The 16,952-nt window shown below is 45.4% G+C and overlaps 1 protein-coding gene across 3 annotated transcripts in view; it reads left to right on the top strand.

Annotated features, from left to right (window-relative positions):
• Positions 1-397: 397 nt before the first annotated feature.
• The window catches only part of scube1 (signal peptide, CUB domain, EGF-like 1), a 119,291-nt gene continuing 102,736 nt past the window's right edge, over positions 398-16,952 (top strand). For 2 of the 3 annotated variants that reach the window (XM_069671067.1, XM_069671068.1), the window contains exons 1-2: positions 419-506; positions 4,062-4,184. In XM_069671067.1, the coding sequence (XP_069527168.1) occupies positions 419-506; positions 4,062-4,184 (211 nt within the window). Of the gene's footprint in view, positions 507-4,061; positions 4,185-16,952 lie in introns of all 3 variants that reach the window. The other variant, XM_069671069.1, reaches the window with a different exon arrangement.

Raw genomic sequence — 16,952 nt, forward strand, 5'->3', positions numbered from 1 at the left:
ACAGGACGGACTTGATGATCCCTGTAATTAAGAGCAAAATGTACATGCATATATCGGTATCAACGTCCAATGAGTTCGAAAATATCGGCATGTCAGATATCTGCAAATATACAATATTGTGCGAGTTTTCAGTGTCGTGAACCCCCGAGTATCTCCGTCGTGGCTGTGCTGCTCCGTCATTAAACGCACACATACTCTCTCTCTCCTCTACCGGCACAAACAAGCCAATCAGAGGGCTCCTCTCTCTGCTCCTGCTCTCTCCCTCTCTCTCTCCCGGCCGCTGCCAGTCCACCAAAAGCGGTCCACCTCCTCTCCTATCAGAGGCACACACACATACACACACACTCTTCACACACACACACACTTACAGTCCAAACCCCCAGAAAAGCCCTGCTGAATCCTCACACCGTCTGTCAGCATGGGGAGCGCTTGTTTTTCCCGGGACGTTTGTTTGTTTATCCTCCTCATAAATACTTGCAGGGTGATGGGGGATGTCGGACTCGCAGGTAAGAGCTCCCCTTTCCTCTCTGTCTGTCTTTGGCGTTGTTGTCAACCTTTAAATGTACTTTTTGGTGGCTGCAGACTCACCGGCTTAAAGGAGAAAATGATGGAAACAAGACCGGAACAAACTACCTGGAATATCCAAAAGAAATCGTTTGAGAATTTAAAATACCATACAGCACAAATAGATGACTTGAAACTTGTCATTTAGTAACAGATGCGCGCTGCGAGTTTCTTTAATAACATTATAATGTACATGACTGCATTTCTTACGCACGGTGATATCAGAAAATGATGCAAAATACACCTAAAGCCGCTGAGAGCTCATATTCGGCACATTAAAGAAACATTCCGTAAATATTGCTTAATTTACTGGATGTCAGAGTCTTTTTAGAAACTCATGTTTTTGCACATTTTTCCTGAAAGACATTCTTGATGGTAAAAGTGATTCCCGTGTTACCAGCCTCCCTCACTTCACTGGAACTTCTGTTTCCTGCGCGTAAAAGGTCAATTTCTGTCGGAAACCGCAGCTTGATCTCAGGGTTAAGCGCTCATTTGCTTTCATTTCGCAGTGAGAGAGCTGCCTGTTTTAATTTTTCACCGTCCAGAAAATGGTGCTAATGATTTTGCGAAGGTGGTTTTAGAAGAGGGAGCCGCCAGAGAGCACCTTGTCTCTGGGTTCGGTGGCCTGCCCGCAGCTGGAGGAGGAGGAGGAGGAGGGAGGTGGAGGCTGTGCGTAAATGTGGACTGAGGGGGTGGAGGTGGCAGGAGGGCCGTCAAAGTCCCAGGAGGAGCAGGCAGGCAGGCAGGGAGACAGCAGGGGCCCAATATCGACCGTGCAGCAGCAGCAGCAGCACATTGTTCAGCCTCCCACCCCTGAGAAAGGGTGAGGAGTCAATATTGAGACAGTGAGCCACCAGGCTGGAGAGGCTTTGTCAGAACCAGGAGCTCAGCAGCTGAAAAGAAGACGATCGAAAGTGAAACATTTCAGTCTTGCAGCATTTCAAGTCTCTAACTTGTTGCTTCTCTCTCTCTGTTTTCGCTTCAGCTCCAATAAAACACTCGCAGACTTTTTTTAACAGCAAAAATATTTATTGTAAATTCCGTTTTATCGTTTATTTATTGCTTTTATACGGCTGAGCCGGGCAGAGGGCCAGACAGAGAGCAGGGGCTGAACCACAGGCAGCTTCCCGCCAGGCTGCCTAACTTACACTCTCTCTCTCTCTCTCTCTGTCTTACACTCTCTCTCTCTCTCTCACACACTCACACACACACACAGGCTATTTATACTCTGATGGAAGCAGAGGACGAGCAGAGCGGCTCTGTGGTGATGTAAAGGTCTGCTGAACGCTGCAAAAGACAGAAAAGAACTAAAACATCCCTGTGTCTGTCTGTCTTAGGCTCCCCCCCCCCCCCCCCCCCCCCCCCCCCCCCCCCGTGTGTGTGTGTGTGTGTGTGTGAGAGTGTGGGTACACTGTGTATTGAGTTGGCCCTCTGCCCTGGGATTTGGGCCCAGGTGTGACCGCCTCCTCTATCAATAACCTGATCAATCGGGGAGCTGTTAGACCTTCTGGTCTCTGCGTGTCTGGAGCTGGACCTGACTTTAGAGGTTCTCTGGTTTGTAATTTATCGGACACGTTTGCTACAGATGTTCTTGGATTTGGTTGATTTTTGTAGAAGCTAAATGAGGAAACTTTGCATGCACATTATGGATGGCGTTGGCCTCATCGAACCTAATTTAAAACTGCAGTAGAAATAAAAAGGTTTCAGCGAGAGACTCCCCGCCTTTTGGCTTGTAATCCTTAAAGTTAAAGCGGTACACTGAGTTTGTATTCCTACAAAGTAGGGGACAGCGGCACACAATCACACGTAAATGATCATCAAATTGAATAAACAGTCCTGACCCAGTGCTTTCACCTAGTTTCTGAAAACGGAAGGGCACCCACGCTCCGATGACATCTCTGTTCCCTTTTGCCCAGAGCAGAGTTGTTGATGCTTCTGGTTTCAAGCACACCGGCTCACCGTCTGAAATCTTGAATGAACCTAAGATATTGATGAAAAGCAGGATACTACATTTCCCACAAGAAGAAAGAAAAGGCCTCAAAGTCAGCCAATGGTGGTTTGATTCCTGGCCATAAATAGGGGGCAGCAGTGACGCCAAAAAGTGTGCAGTCTGCCGGAAACAGTAGAAGAAGAAAACTTTGCAAATGACTTAAAGACTTATTTCTTAATTGTGCACGAATTCTGTGTTTCTGAATTAATAGGATTGTTTTACCGACATGTTGAGGACATGTACACGTTCACTGGAAAAAGGAAAACTGAAACTGAAATCGAAGTTGGCCAAAATGAAGAGGTCCCGTCGTTTAACGTGGACTCCTCGGTTGTGGGCGTGTACAGAGCGGTCAGTGGCTTTCTACGCTTCACTGACGCGCAGCAGCGGGGAAAAATAAACGTGACGCGAACAGGACAGAACAGCTGAAAATGACTCGTGTATTACGCCCGCCTCCCGCGCAGCACACGCAGCTGCAGGAGATCGCAGCATTAAATAACATAGGAGCGGTTCTGTCCCGGCACACACGTGTCAATAATACGCTTCAGATACGTTACCTGTGTAGATTCCCCGTCAGCCTCCACAGACTGCTTGGTCTGAACATGTTCTCACACGTCATTCTGCTCGCTCCATTATCAGTCTTTCTCTCTCTCGCTGTAGTTACTAAAAATCGATCCGTTTTGCTCCACACATCGCAGAAGATCGCTAACCAGATATTTGAAATGATTTTTTCTGGTTTATTTTTTCTGCGTCTCCCATGAAGCCCTCTATCGCCCCCCAGAGGAGGCGCGCCTCACTCTTTGAAAAAGCATAATTTCATTGACCTTTCTTTTAACCTCTTTGTCTACATTTAACCTCGGACTTATTGCCTCGTGTAAGAAATGGAGCTAATAGCAGCAGCTACTTTTCTGGAATCACTGTAATGCATAAACATACACCATCAGTAGACACCGACACTCAATGACCACTTGAGATTTCTCACCATGTGGAGGCTGAAGCAGCCATAGCTACAAACTAGCTTCAAGCACGCTATCCTCTGTAGTTTTGACCCGATTCGACCAAGCGAACTGAGCACAGTTGTTGCAGTTTGCAGCAACTTGTAATAATACAGCTGAGGATCCGTGGCTACAAAGTACCTTTAGCAAAGACTCAACACGAAGTATAAACCAGGCTTAAGAATGTCAGTCATCGATGTTCTTCAACGACTTCACACCAGTGATGCAGGCAATATCCTCAGACTCAACAAAGCGATTGTATGTTCATTTTCACAGGCTTATTTCTCTCCCTCATTTCAGCTGGACTGGCTTTCACATGTAGGGTCGATGGAGCGGACTGTGTCGTTTCCATATGTTAAAGTATCAACACAGAACTGTCAGAAAAAGGCCTAAACAGATAAAATGATCCAGAAAAAATGTGTTGTTAAATTCATCAACTGTAGGTGTAAACAAACTGATGCTAGTCGTACCCAACGTCAGGTCTGATTGTGTATTGCTTTGTGATGTTTGTGCAGATGCAGACGAGTGCGCGGAGGGTTCGGACGACTGCCACATCGACGCTCTGTGCCAGAACACACCCAAGTCCTACAACTGCATCTGCAAGCCGGGCTACAAGGGAGATGGCAAGCAGTGCGAGGGTGAGCGACATTCCTCCTTCATCATACTTCTTTCCGTCCGCTTTCTGGCCTCTTTAAGTCTCTGTCCTTCAAATCGACCTTTGATGGTCCAGTTGGAAGTGAGGGCACATTCAGGACAGGCAGGGGTTTCTTCATTAAGGCAGCCGTGCAAATGCAAGTTTAGTTTCTGAAGACAAGAACACACCACAAAGGAAAGATTAAGTCTAACAGGAAGTGTTTTATCTGCAAAGATGAATTCTTGGATGGGATGGGAGAGGAGTGGGGTAAAGACAGGATGAGGCCATGCTCACAGGTGTTTCACCTTGCCTTCGAGTGTTGCATGCAGGACATATTTGCCCTCTGGGATGAAGGTCGGCCATCGTCCAATGTTCGTCGTTGGTGAGTGTCTTTGGCACTAGTTTTTGCGGCGTGTCCTGCACTTTTGGGACGAGTTGGTCCCTCATGAGGGAAATCAGCAATGAGTCAGCGTCTTCAGTGTTTATACGGTTTGATTTCGAGGTCTACAGCTCCTTTAAAATCTGTCAGATGCATGTTTTTATCAACATTTATGTACATGTGAGTATTGGATCAGATCTGGTATCAACACAAACCTAATATGTATCAGGATACAGGCCAAACAGCGTGTTTGGTTCATCCTTAGAAACAGCAGTCAAAGACCCAATCCCATTTCCTGTTTCCATCACTTGGTCCAACCACTACGTTTTCTACCATTCCCTTACAGGCGAGGTTGGCCCACTTGTTTGGAGGCTAGAGGAGGAAGTGGTCATCTTAAAGTTTAGCCTTTTTTTTAGATGCAGACTCCAAACCGAGCAGCAGAAGAATCATGCAAAAGTTTCTCTATTTGCAAAAGAATTTGTAACTGGACAGTTTCAACAAGTCTTTCAGAAATAATACTTTGAACACAGGAGAATCTGTCAGCGACATTACAGCAGCTAGTTTAGATTTAGTCTCAGTCTTAGACGAAAATGTTTGTTAGTTTTAGTCACATTTTAGTCGTTTATAATCCTTTATAGTTTAAGTCAATAAAAAGTCAAACGTTTTAGTTCAAACGTTTTTTCTCTTTAAACTAAATCAATCCGCCTAACCCTCAAATTCCACAGGATCCGTCTCCGGCGCGTTCCGTGTGCGCCGCCACCTCTGGAGTCGATCGCGCCCATTCAAGTCAATGCTCGTGATTCCACAGCGCACGGCGCGGTCCGTCTCCGGCTCATCCCAGAAGCGTCTCTCCGCTCTGCTCCGCTAAAGACACGCGCCGAGTCAAGCTGAACAGAGCAGATTGTTCCAGACAGGAAGTCACACACGAAAACTGCACACAGCATCCGGACATTTCAAAATAAAACACCATGAACAGACCGGTACAGACTCCCGCCTTTTTCCATTTTCATAACAACAACAAACTGAAATCTTGAAAAAAGAACACTTTTATCCTCAGCTGAGGTTATAAGGAAATAGAAATGTTACTCGTGTAAAGCCACAGAACGAAGCCGTGCAGTTACAGCAGCACATTCCTCTTTGGCCCTTTTTGCAGCAGCCAGTGTTGGTTTCACTAACTTTTTATACTTCATCATCACTTCATACAGCCGATGATCGCTCCTGTTTGTGCGGAAGAAACATCAAACGGCGAGCACAGAGCCTGAAGCAGAAAGTTAACAGAGGAAGTTCAAAAGCACCTTGTTTGTTTTGCGTACGCTGTCGTGCTTGGAAAATATGGATTCTGAATGTCCGACAGCCCGGGACATTTTAGTCCCGTCTCGTCTCGTTAGCGAAAACAAAACGTGTCGACTGAGTTTTTATTATATAAAAAAGATAGTTTTTACGGCTCCTTGGTTGACGAACATTTATAATTTTCATTAAAGAAGTTAACACTGACTAACAGTTATTTTCTTGTGCTGTGTCTGAAGCTGGAAAAGTATGACGTGAGGAATCATGTTTTGTAACATCCCACCTGGAGCTCTGTTCAGCTACCAAATCAAGGGTACTCCAAAACAAGGTGTAGGGCCAAGGGGGAGAATTGGGATCGAGCCAGAGCTTCCCCTCAGGTGAGGTCAGATGTGAGCAGGAAGGTGGAGTGAACACTCAGGTGTCAGGTGTGAACCTCCGTCCACCTTAAACACATTACGACTGAACCTGGATCGATCTGGTTACACAAACCGAGTCTCTGATGTAAAGGCTGCTCAGACAGCTGCTCCACAACCCCCACACACACACCCCCATCCTCCTCCACCATCACCCCCCCCTCCTCCCCCCACAGGTTCTCCTAATTAACGGGGAGGAAGTGGACTGAGCGAGGGTGTTAGGGTGAGACGGGGGCAGCACCTGGCTGTGCGTTCACACCTCCACTCACTTCTGCCTCAAAGCACACCACAGCTGGAGCTCCGTCAGCTGCACAGATATGCCCCCCCACCCCCACCCCTCTATTATGCAGCATGCTAACTCTCTCACACATTACACACACTTACACACACACGCAGAGTGTAATCCGCTAATCTTTAGCAATGTCCCACACGCTCCAGTGCTCGTAACGAGACAGATTGCTTTATATAGATGATGCTACGCTACTTTCGCTGATGTTTACGGCGACTTCGGTCTTATTTTTTGCACTTTTTTCAGTCCTTTCAGTTTTCCTCTGAGAAGCTTCGGTTCACCAAATTAATTGCCGTCATCTGGGAATGTCGCAACATCACTTAAAGTCCAACTGGGCACGAAACAAGACCGCTGAGACGATCAGACGGGCTGTAAATATCATCAGTTTAACCAGATAATCCAAACTAAGGTTTGTTGAATGAGCACTTTTAGATTGACCAAAAGAATCTCACCTTTGAGGCCCGTGCAGTAGTTTTTCTGGAGCTTTTGTTGGTATGAAATAATCAGAGGATGGAGTTCAGTTCAAGGACCTAAAGGTGTCAGGTAAACATAACTTAACATAAACACCTTAAAGGACTTCTTGCTCATGTCTTGAAGGGTTTCTATCACTGAGAGGTTGTAATAAAACAGTTAATTCTACACTACCCAGAATGCATTTCTCCAGAGAACTCAGCTGAATTTGTTTTGTTCCAGCTGTTGGTTACAATCTCTTCTTTTATGACATTTAATCTTGCATTGAGAGAATTTTTCTTTTGAAGACACTTTTCCTGTTGGTTCAGCTGCATGTGCTGCAACACACACACACACACACATACACACACACACACACACACACACACACACACACACACACACACACACACACGGGCAAAATAAGATAGGGCAGTGTTGAACTTGTGATATGTTTGGCACCAGTGTTAGGAGTTTGAATTCCATACTGTTGATCTGCACAGTGAAGGTATGCACCTGGATAAGATAATAATATAATGAACAGTGAGCTGGTGATGTTTAATGAGGTGGTTCCTTCCTCACACTAATGCAAAGACTGTAGATGGACGACGCGTCTCCATCTGCTCCCATTGTACAGAATTGATGCCAAAATAGCCCCATGATGGGCGCTGCCATCTTGCGATGGTGACGTCATTTGGAGGCAGAGTCTGCGCAGTAGAGATCGGCGGGTGAAGCCGCCGTAGCCACTTCCACTAACCCAAACACACACTTAATTTACCTAAAGAACAGCAAAGATCCCGCACGCCGGCGTGTTTAACAGCAGAACAGCTTCTTGTGTCGGTCTGAAGCAGATATTCACGCTGATGGAAAGTTCAATGACTGTAGTGTTAGTGTTAGTTACGTCTCCTCTCGCAGTTCCTCCTCTACTCTGCTACTCGGGAACAGAACGCTGCAGGAGACCTGTTTGTCAACAGAGCTGTCAATCATGAGGCCACACCCCCTTTTTACAGCATCAAATAACTAATTAAAAGTAAACTTGTCAGAAAAATGAACACCTGGACATAAATCAACATGATAAGAACTAACTATAATGACAGAAACCATGTTTGAGAAAAATGTATTTGACGTGTATTTTGATTTTATAGTTTGACTCATGTCCCATCTGTTAACATGGAGGAGGCGGGCTTTATGACCTATACTGCAGCCAGTCAGCGGCGATAGAGAGGGTCGTCCATCTTTTAATGCAGTCTATGGACTAATGCATAAGGCTGTTTTACTTAGTTAAAGTAGTGTAGAGGGATTATCTGTCCCCAAAAATGCTTCCACCATGCCATCATATTAGTGTTAAAAAGTGATAATCTCAAAGATCTCAGTTTCGTTCTCTTTGGCGGCACCTATGGCGATAAACGGTAATTGCAGGAGCACACCTCCCAGGTATCCAGACAGTGCTGCATGTGTGACGTCCACGGTCGGCTCCGGTTGTAACTCTTGATTTTCCTGGCTGACGGTCGCTTTCCTTTTCAGACTGTTTGCTTCATCTGAGCGTCGAGTTTGTTTCTTCTTCTTTGGATTTTCACTTCTTGTTGAAGTTGTATCTGTAGTCATCCATCTTTTCTTTGTTTGTTCAGCCATAGTAGATTACTGTTTACTCGCAACACTTGCAGAGAGCGGAAAAGCAGCCGCTTAGCTCCGCCTACCCTCTCTGGCAGACCAACCACTGCTGGCTGATGGAAAACGCGTCACTAACTGGGCGCCGCTGGGGATTTTTTCCGCGACAGTCGCCACAGACACCCAGCACATAATAATACTATATACTGCAAATGTAAAGGCTTTCATCAGCATTGTGTTACCTCATTTGGCGATAGAGACTTAACAGACATTTATTTACATGAAAATCTTTGAGATTATTACTTAAAGAAATACAGCAACAATACAGCTTGTTTTGGACATGTTTGTTTGTACATACATAGTTCATACATACCTCGTATGTTCCTGTGAGATTTGACGGATATGAAAATAAAAATTCATAGAACAGTGTTTCTCATACGGGGGTTCACTTTTGAGAACTGTAGGGGTAGTTTTTTTAAAATTAATTTGCTTTTAGATTTTATAAATATATGTCATGCATAATTCCTAAAATAATAATACAATAATACATATAACAAAAAAAATGTAAATACAAGTTTGATCAACATTATTTTATACTTCATTTGTCGGTGCAACTGTTATCTGTAATCTGTAACTGCATCTGTAAACGTTTACTTCTGCACAAACAAATATGAAGAAAAGTGATTCAAACAAGAACCAATCCAAGGCCCTCTCTTGTAAACAACAGGAGGAGGAGGAGGAAGCATCAGAGGTTCTTTTAGAGTCTACATGACTGTGACTGTGACTGTAATGTTTAACTGCTTTGGAGGTTTCTTATCTTTTATGACTGCATGTGTCCCAATCCAAAGAGCACCTTAAACCAACATTCTTGGAGTCCGGGAAGCGCTCCTTCCTGTGTATAATTTGAAAACTGATTTATTGTTGAATCATCGCCACAATGAAGATTAACATAGAGGCAAAAAGATGAAAGAGAAGCTAAAACAGTGCGTACAAAATACAGTCGGTTTCAGAAGGAATACATTTAAATTCTGGTTTTAAATCCTCCTAAAGCTTTGAGCTTTTCTTGGAGAAATTAGCCAGAGGTCATGTGAAGCGAGCACACTTTGTTCTCTATGGTGCAGGATAAAGGACAAAATTAAGACTATTGAGAGGCCAAAGGAGGCTATATTCTTGCTGAAGCCAGCTACTGATCTGGCCAATGACAAGCCAGCATACATATGGATGGATGGATGTTTGTGCATATGCACGCTCTAAGCAGCAATACCATACATAAATTGTCAGCATGCTAGTAGCTAGCCTCGGAAGCTAATGACCAGCCTATCCAGTAGCCAATCCAGTGAGTTGCTAGCTTTGGCATGCTAGTCGCTAGCCTCAGAAGCGAAAGACCAGCCAAGTAAGTAGCCAATCCAGTGGGTTGCTAGCCTCAGCGTGCTAGTTGCTAGCCTCGGAAGTGAATGACCAGCCTAGCCAGTAGCTGATCCAGTGGGTTGCTAGCTTTGGCCTGCTAGTCGCTTGCCTCGGAAGCTAATGACCAGCCTAGCCAGTAGCCGATCCAATGGATTGCTAGCCTCAGCGTGCTAGTTGCTATCCTCGGTAGCTAATGACCAGCCTAGCCAGTAGCCGATCCAGTGGGTTGCTAGCTTCGGCATGCTAGTCGCTTGCCTCGGAAGCTAATGACCAGCCTAGCCAGTAGCTGATCCAGTGGGTTGCTAGCTTTGGCATGCTAGTTGCTAGCCTCGGAAGCTAATGACCAGCCTAGCCAGTAGCCAATGGGTTGCTATGTTAGACGCATGTATATAGCCTCCTTTGGCCTCTCAGTAGTCTTAATATTGTCCTTTATCCTGTGCCGTAATTTTCAGCTAAGATTGTCGTTAAGTAAGTCAGACACTGGCGATGTCACTGGGTTTACAGCACAGACTTAACTTCTTCTGTCCTTTGCATTTTTTATCCACCTCTGAGATTATTGATTGTGTAATTCTGCAGCTTTGAAGTCTTTCCTGTTCAGCTTACAGTTTATGATTTATCACACTTGACACACACACACACACACACACACACACACACACACACACACACACTGAATGTGGCGTCATGAATAACAACTGCTCCTCTGTCCTCTGAGAGGAGGCAGGAGAACACGATCGTCCTCCTGTGAAGCTGCAGTCGGAGCACATTCGTCCTTCCAGCCACTTTTTATGACATCACTTCACCCAGACAGCATCTGAATCAACGTACGCGTGTGCGTGAGTCTGTGTGTGTGTTAGAGTGTGGGAGCTGTACTCTGCATCGCTGGAGCTTAAATGTCAACTTTATGACATCACCATTTTACATGCAGCATCTGAGCGCTTCTGTGTGTGTGTGTGTGTGTGTCAAACATGCTCCTGACTGAACTCCGAGATCTATCGAACTCCCCCACCAGTGATGAGGCAACAGCCAAATGAAGACAGATGGCTGATGGGACTTGACCTCCGACCCCGTTGATTAGATATGGGCTCTGTAATTGGCCGCCTGTGTTTTCCATCAACAGGCATTACGGGCCACTTTGCCGGCCAGCACCATTAGCGGCTCGGCTATTCCTGGAAGCACCTGGAAGCAGCAGAGCGCCTGTGCTCGCTCGCTCCATCCCTCAGGTCTTCTTTATTATCAGCATCACTTCATATCAGCAAAGACTCACTCAGCAGTGTAGTAAAACATGATGAGATGTTGGATAAAACGGAGGGTTTGTCATCAAGATTTCACTCCACACGTCCTCATGAGAGCAACAGATCTATCCGCACTGTTGTCTCTCATCGTGGTCCTATCAGAGCGTTCAGTCCAAAGCACCTGTTTGTCAGAGACCTCCACGTGCACTCTGCAGACTCCATGTCTTTGGATTGTGAGGCTCGAGTGCTGCTCTGTGTTGTTTGGCAAAAAGCGCAAAGTCAACAGTGACAAAACCAAATTAAAACTAATGAGCTGTTTATGGTTTTCTCTACCAGAGCGATAACTCAAGTCTTATCATAATTTTCACCTCACCATGGAGCTCCAGCTGCCGCCACACAAACTAATCATGGAATAATGCCTCCTCATATCCAATAAATAGTATCTATTACATTAAGGTGTGCATATAAGAAAAATAACAAGTAGCCAAAAACAACCACATAAAGATCTTCAGGTGGAAATAGCCTCTGTGACGTCATTCAACTTGGCATTTTGGCCTCCGCCATCTTGTTTTTTGGAGCCAGAAGGGACCCAGCTGGAAGAAAGCTTGGAGCTGGGGTTAAAGTAGCGACCTTGAGAGGACCCACTGGTTTGCAGACGACCTTTTTCAAACCTCAAGATTAGGTCGCGCTCTGAATTATACCCTGCTTTATCTTCTGCTTTACTTTCAATGGTGCAAAAAGTGACTAAATGAACATGAAGGTGTGTTGAAGAAGACTTAAAACTTCAGATTGTGACCATAAACTCATGAGGAAAAAGTTCACTGAGAGAAGTAGGACCATTTTCTCCTCCTTCCTTATGTGACAAATGGAGTCCCGCCCTGCTGGCCATCAGAAAGAATGCAGGTTGAAGGCACGTCCACTTTCAGTTTTCGGTGCTCCACCTTCATCAGTCGTGGTTGCTTGAATGTTTGCCAAATAAGTGTATTTTCTGCATGTTGGACAGTGTGCGGGAGTTTACTCGCATTTTTGACGGGCTGTTTTCTCTCCTCCGCACCGATCCTATAAAATGGATGTGCAAAGTTTTTCTCTAGTCTTCGTTATAGTTCTGCTGTTACGCCACCTTTGCCATTTTACTTTGGACCAAACAACACCAGCGTAAAGCCGTCCCAGTGTGTGTTTGCAGCATTGCAAAAAGCGTGCGATGTGTAAACGAACAGCGCATGCTTCATATACACACACTATCCTCTGTTTCGCCTCTGTTACTACCTCCGATGCCGGCTCAGACGCGGAACGACTTCGCCACACCACTCAGCCTCTGTGTGTTTTACATTAAAGACGAGGTGTAGCAGTCAGGGCTTGAACTGGCTGCATCAAAGGGGCTCAAGAGGCTATGTCCACTTAGAGCCTGTGTTCAAGCCCAAGACGATAAGCTAGTTAATGAGCTAAGCTAACACGCCAGATGTGTCAAGCACAGACAGTGAACCTGTTAGAGAATGAAAGTTGAAGTTTAATCACCAAAAAAATGGATCATAGACTTCTTGGATGTAACTTCAAGAAAGATTATTTGGGTGAAAAATTCACCAGATGTGCCGACAACACAAAACCAGTCAAGTGTTCCAGTTTAGTGGAACGTTCTGAAAAGGCGTCAGTCACATGTTTCGCGTGTTTCTAGAGGATGTTAAATCTGTAAGTTGACCCAAGGTGTCGATGTTTGTCGGACAGTCATGCTATATTTTGGCCTCATCAACACATTGTTCCCAGTGAAGTGAATCTGGCTGTTGCGTCTTTGGTCTGTTGTGTGTCTGATAAGGCCTGCACCTCCCAGCAGTGCAGCTGGATCCATCAGCGTTGGCAAACACTCAATAAACAAGCCTTGGATCTGGATCAGGGGATAAAACACTTGATTGGGACACATTAGAGATCGACCTTTTGTCCACTTCTTGAAAACTTTGACTAATTAAAACACTTTGCTCGCAGATATTTCCAAAGAAAAGTCCTTTACAGTTCAGACCGATGCAGATTTATGTTTGCAGTTTGTTTGGACTCAGCTGAGCACTAAAGAAGCTTCCAAAGAAAGCAACGTTGTGAGGTGACTCGGCTTTTCACATACAAATCAGGAGCGACAGTAAAAGTGCTGGCTCGGGCCGGAAAGCAGATTTACTTTTCTCAAGTTCGAAAGTTTTGTGTCGTTAAAATATCAGCAGAATCTTGTGACTGATTGTAGTTTAATGCGCAGACATTACTTTCAGATCCCCTTTTCTACACAAATCAAGAGGAACATGATGATCACTTTATTAAGCTGCACTTCAGAGCTTCCAGACGCTTGTGGCCTGTGTGGCTCCACACTGAGAAAACTCTGGTTCACTCTTGTGCTTTCGTAACGCCTGGGATTCGAGCCGCGGTGACCAAGGGAGATGACCTGTGCTCTCAGCCTCTGCTACACCTCGGCACTGCAAATTAGCAGCTCGCAGGCCACATTGTTCTGCAGGGAGCCGGCTGTCCTATGGTTCAGCAGGACTCGTACGTCACCCGTTGGTTTGTTGTCTGCCTTTTTAAAGCCTTGAGTTCAGCATTTTAGCCGATTTTAGCCGTGTTGGCTTTGTGGAGCCAGAAGTGACCACATTTGGACGAGAGGGTTGAGCTGAAGAGGAGCAAGTGGTGCACATTCCAAGCTGTCAAACATATACGGGCTATTTGTGTGGAGTTGTTAATCATAAGGTTAGTCCTTGATTTCATGTTATTTACAGACATAAGGGCACAAATTTACAAGAGGGACACGCAGCGTCTGACTCTGCCTCAGCTCAACGTGCAGAAGTAGCTGGAAGTGAGTCTGAGCGGTCAGATTGTCATTTTTGCGTTTGTGCCGGTTGCACAAATTCTAGCTTGACGGGACATCGAGCCGCCGTTCTCCTGACCGGAGAGCGAGCTTCCGTGCCTGGGTGCGTTTTGTGCAGGTGAAGAGGCAGGACTTCGGGACGGGACACTCAAGCACCTATCAAACAAAGGCCATGTCTACACGTCCACGGGTATTATTGAAAACTGAGTTTTTTCCTCCTTCGTTTCCAGAAAACCCCGTCCACGCAAGCACGCTTCTCAAAAATCCCCATCCAAACGAAAATGCAAAAACACGACAGAAACGCTGTCATGAGAACGCCACACTGACAGGCGGCGATATGACCTGGTCATGCAAATCTATCCCGACGCCTTTGTTCCTCAGTGGACGAGTAAATGCACATATATGTGCAAACGTGTAAAAAGTCCTGTTAAGCATCACGGTTTTTGTCACATCCGTCATTTTGCAAGGAATGTCGCCTCATTTGTGACGTCTCACAGAGGAGATAACGGCGCACAGCCTGACGTCACGAGCCAAAAACGCCGTTTACCCCGTCTACACGTCTCCATGGAAACAGAGTTTCTAAAAGTCTTCACCCTGGCCGGAGTTTTACAAAAGATCCGTTTTCAGTGACCTAAAATTTCTGTGAGGAAAAAAGGTCAAAACGCAGAGAAAAAGCTACGTTTTGAAAAACGCCCGTGTTCGTGTGGACATGGCCAAAGTATCAGGAAGCTGTCATCGCTCTCTCTCTCTCTCTCTCTCTCTCTCTCTCTCTCTCTCTCTCTCTCTCTCTCTCTCTCTCTCTCTCTCTCTCTCTCTCACACCGCTGTGGCAAAGTTAAACGTAGTACAGATTTACAGTTATAGAAGGCAATACGAAATACAACTGATACAAGCTGACACTCGCCCATTACTATTAATGCTACTACTCATGATTTGTTACAGCCTATGTGATAAACTTATGTGAGCAATGTGAGCACAGCGTTAGATATCGCTCACTCATCACGACACCTGCCCAGGTCTCCACTGGATCTCGCTGCACTACAGCTCAATGTCTCTCCTGTGGCTGTTACTCCTCCTCATCCTGGCCTGTTCCTGCTCTCTTTTGACGCTCATCATTATCAGCCTGTGGTCCGTTGTATGCATATTAATTAATAATTTCTTCAACATTTAAATAAATAATAGTATAATGTAAGTGAGTGTAAAAGCTGTGTGTCAGACGTGTTGGACGGTGTAGGTCTGTGTAAAGCGCACACACAGATTATCTGTCTGATATTTACATGAACAAATCTCCAAAAGGCTCCAACAGCACAAACACGGCCCAGAGGTTACGTTCAGTGACTGAGTTAGCTGAGGGGACACCTAGCAGACAGCTAGCAGCTCCCAGCTGTCACTCAAAGAGGCCACGCCCCCAATTATTAAGAGGTGAGTTATATAAAGATTCTCCCCGTACAGTTGTCATGAAGAGAGAAATGAGCTAGAGAGACCCAAACTGTTTTTTGTACCAGGCTGTAAACATGTTTATTTCTGCTGTAGAGTTTAACATGGGGCTCTATGGGGACTGACTCACTGCTGGAGACAGCCTCAAGTGGACACCAGAGGAACTGCAGCTGTTGGAACTTGCTGGAACTGCTTCATCACGTCATGTCTCAGCTTCTGCGCACCACGATTCAGTCCTCAGAGTCGTTTTCTCAAGTGAATGTCCTCTAAAAAAGTGCAACTGAAATCTGATCTGCCGTTTATGAACACTGAACTCTCTGTAGACTTTTCCACGAGCTGATACTGCCGGCTCGTTATGGAAAAATGTGAACTTTTATCCCTTTGCTGTCAAATGAAGAGTATGTGGGAGGAGCTGCTTTCCTGAACGTGTGTGTGTGTGTGTGTGTGTGCAGAACTGTGCCAGAGCTGTCTCCCTGTTTACAGAGCGATGTAGAGAAGCTTGATGGAGTATCGTGCCCTTGTTCACCAGGCGGAGAGCTCCGAGTTATGATAAGATGGATCACTGAGTCTCTGCTGTGTTTTCAGAGTTCAGGGCAGAAAAACTGCACGAGATTTGGAGGATTAGTGAAGACATTCCTGCTGCAAAAAAATCAATCTTAACAACAATATGAAATGTCGAGGCCTTAAATCTCACAAATGTGTCAACAAAATCCAGTTTCACTCCGTATTTTCTTTATTTCGCCTTACTTCAACACTGCGTGTGTGCTTGGATTAAATCTGGAGGTGAGGTTCTTTAAACAGGTTCAGCGGCCTGTGAACATTTTTTACAGTGTGGATGGTTCAGAGGGATGAGTGATGTGGCCGGTTGCCACAGAGCTGGCAGAGGCCCGTGAAGCAGCCTCCTGTTTACTCAGCATTTGTCACTCACAGGCTAATTGATTGGTTTTCATCAGCGCTCTGAATAGAAGCCTCTTCTCCTCCTTCTCATTATGTGTTTTAACACCAAAGCCTCCTCAATCAACATTCACAAACACATTTCTGTCTCTGTTGAAGCCCAATTATTTATCTCTGTGCCAGAGCAACTAATTAAGCCAGAGGCAGGTAGATTAAAGTGTCACTGTTATAACACACAGTGTCGTTTTCCTTACATGCAGATGTTCCACAGCTACGATGACGTTAAATACGAGGAAATGTTCCACAGGAAACTCTGCAGGATTGTAACTGTAAGTTCAGACGGTGCAAAGTAAATTTTAGTGTTGGCAAAATGACAAACAAAGCTAACGGACGATTTCAGAATTGACAGGAAGACGTGAGTGCTCGAGAGAAATCTTTGCATGCGTATGAATCTGCTTGGACCTGTGGGAAAGTAACGTGGAGTTTTGGGTGCAACATACCCTGATACAGTGACACTGAGTGTCGGTGTGCTCTTACT

This window comes from Semicossyphus pulcher, unplaced genomic scaffold (assembly GCF_022749685.1).
Source record: "Semicossyphus pulcher isolate SPU_LCO1_2020_fin unplaced genomic scaffold, fSemPul1.0.p SCAF_20, whole genome shotgun sequence".
Classification (NCBI taxonomy): domain Eukaryota; kingdom Metazoa; phylum Chordata; class Actinopteri; order Labriformes; family Labridae; genus Semicossyphus; species Semicossyphus pulcher.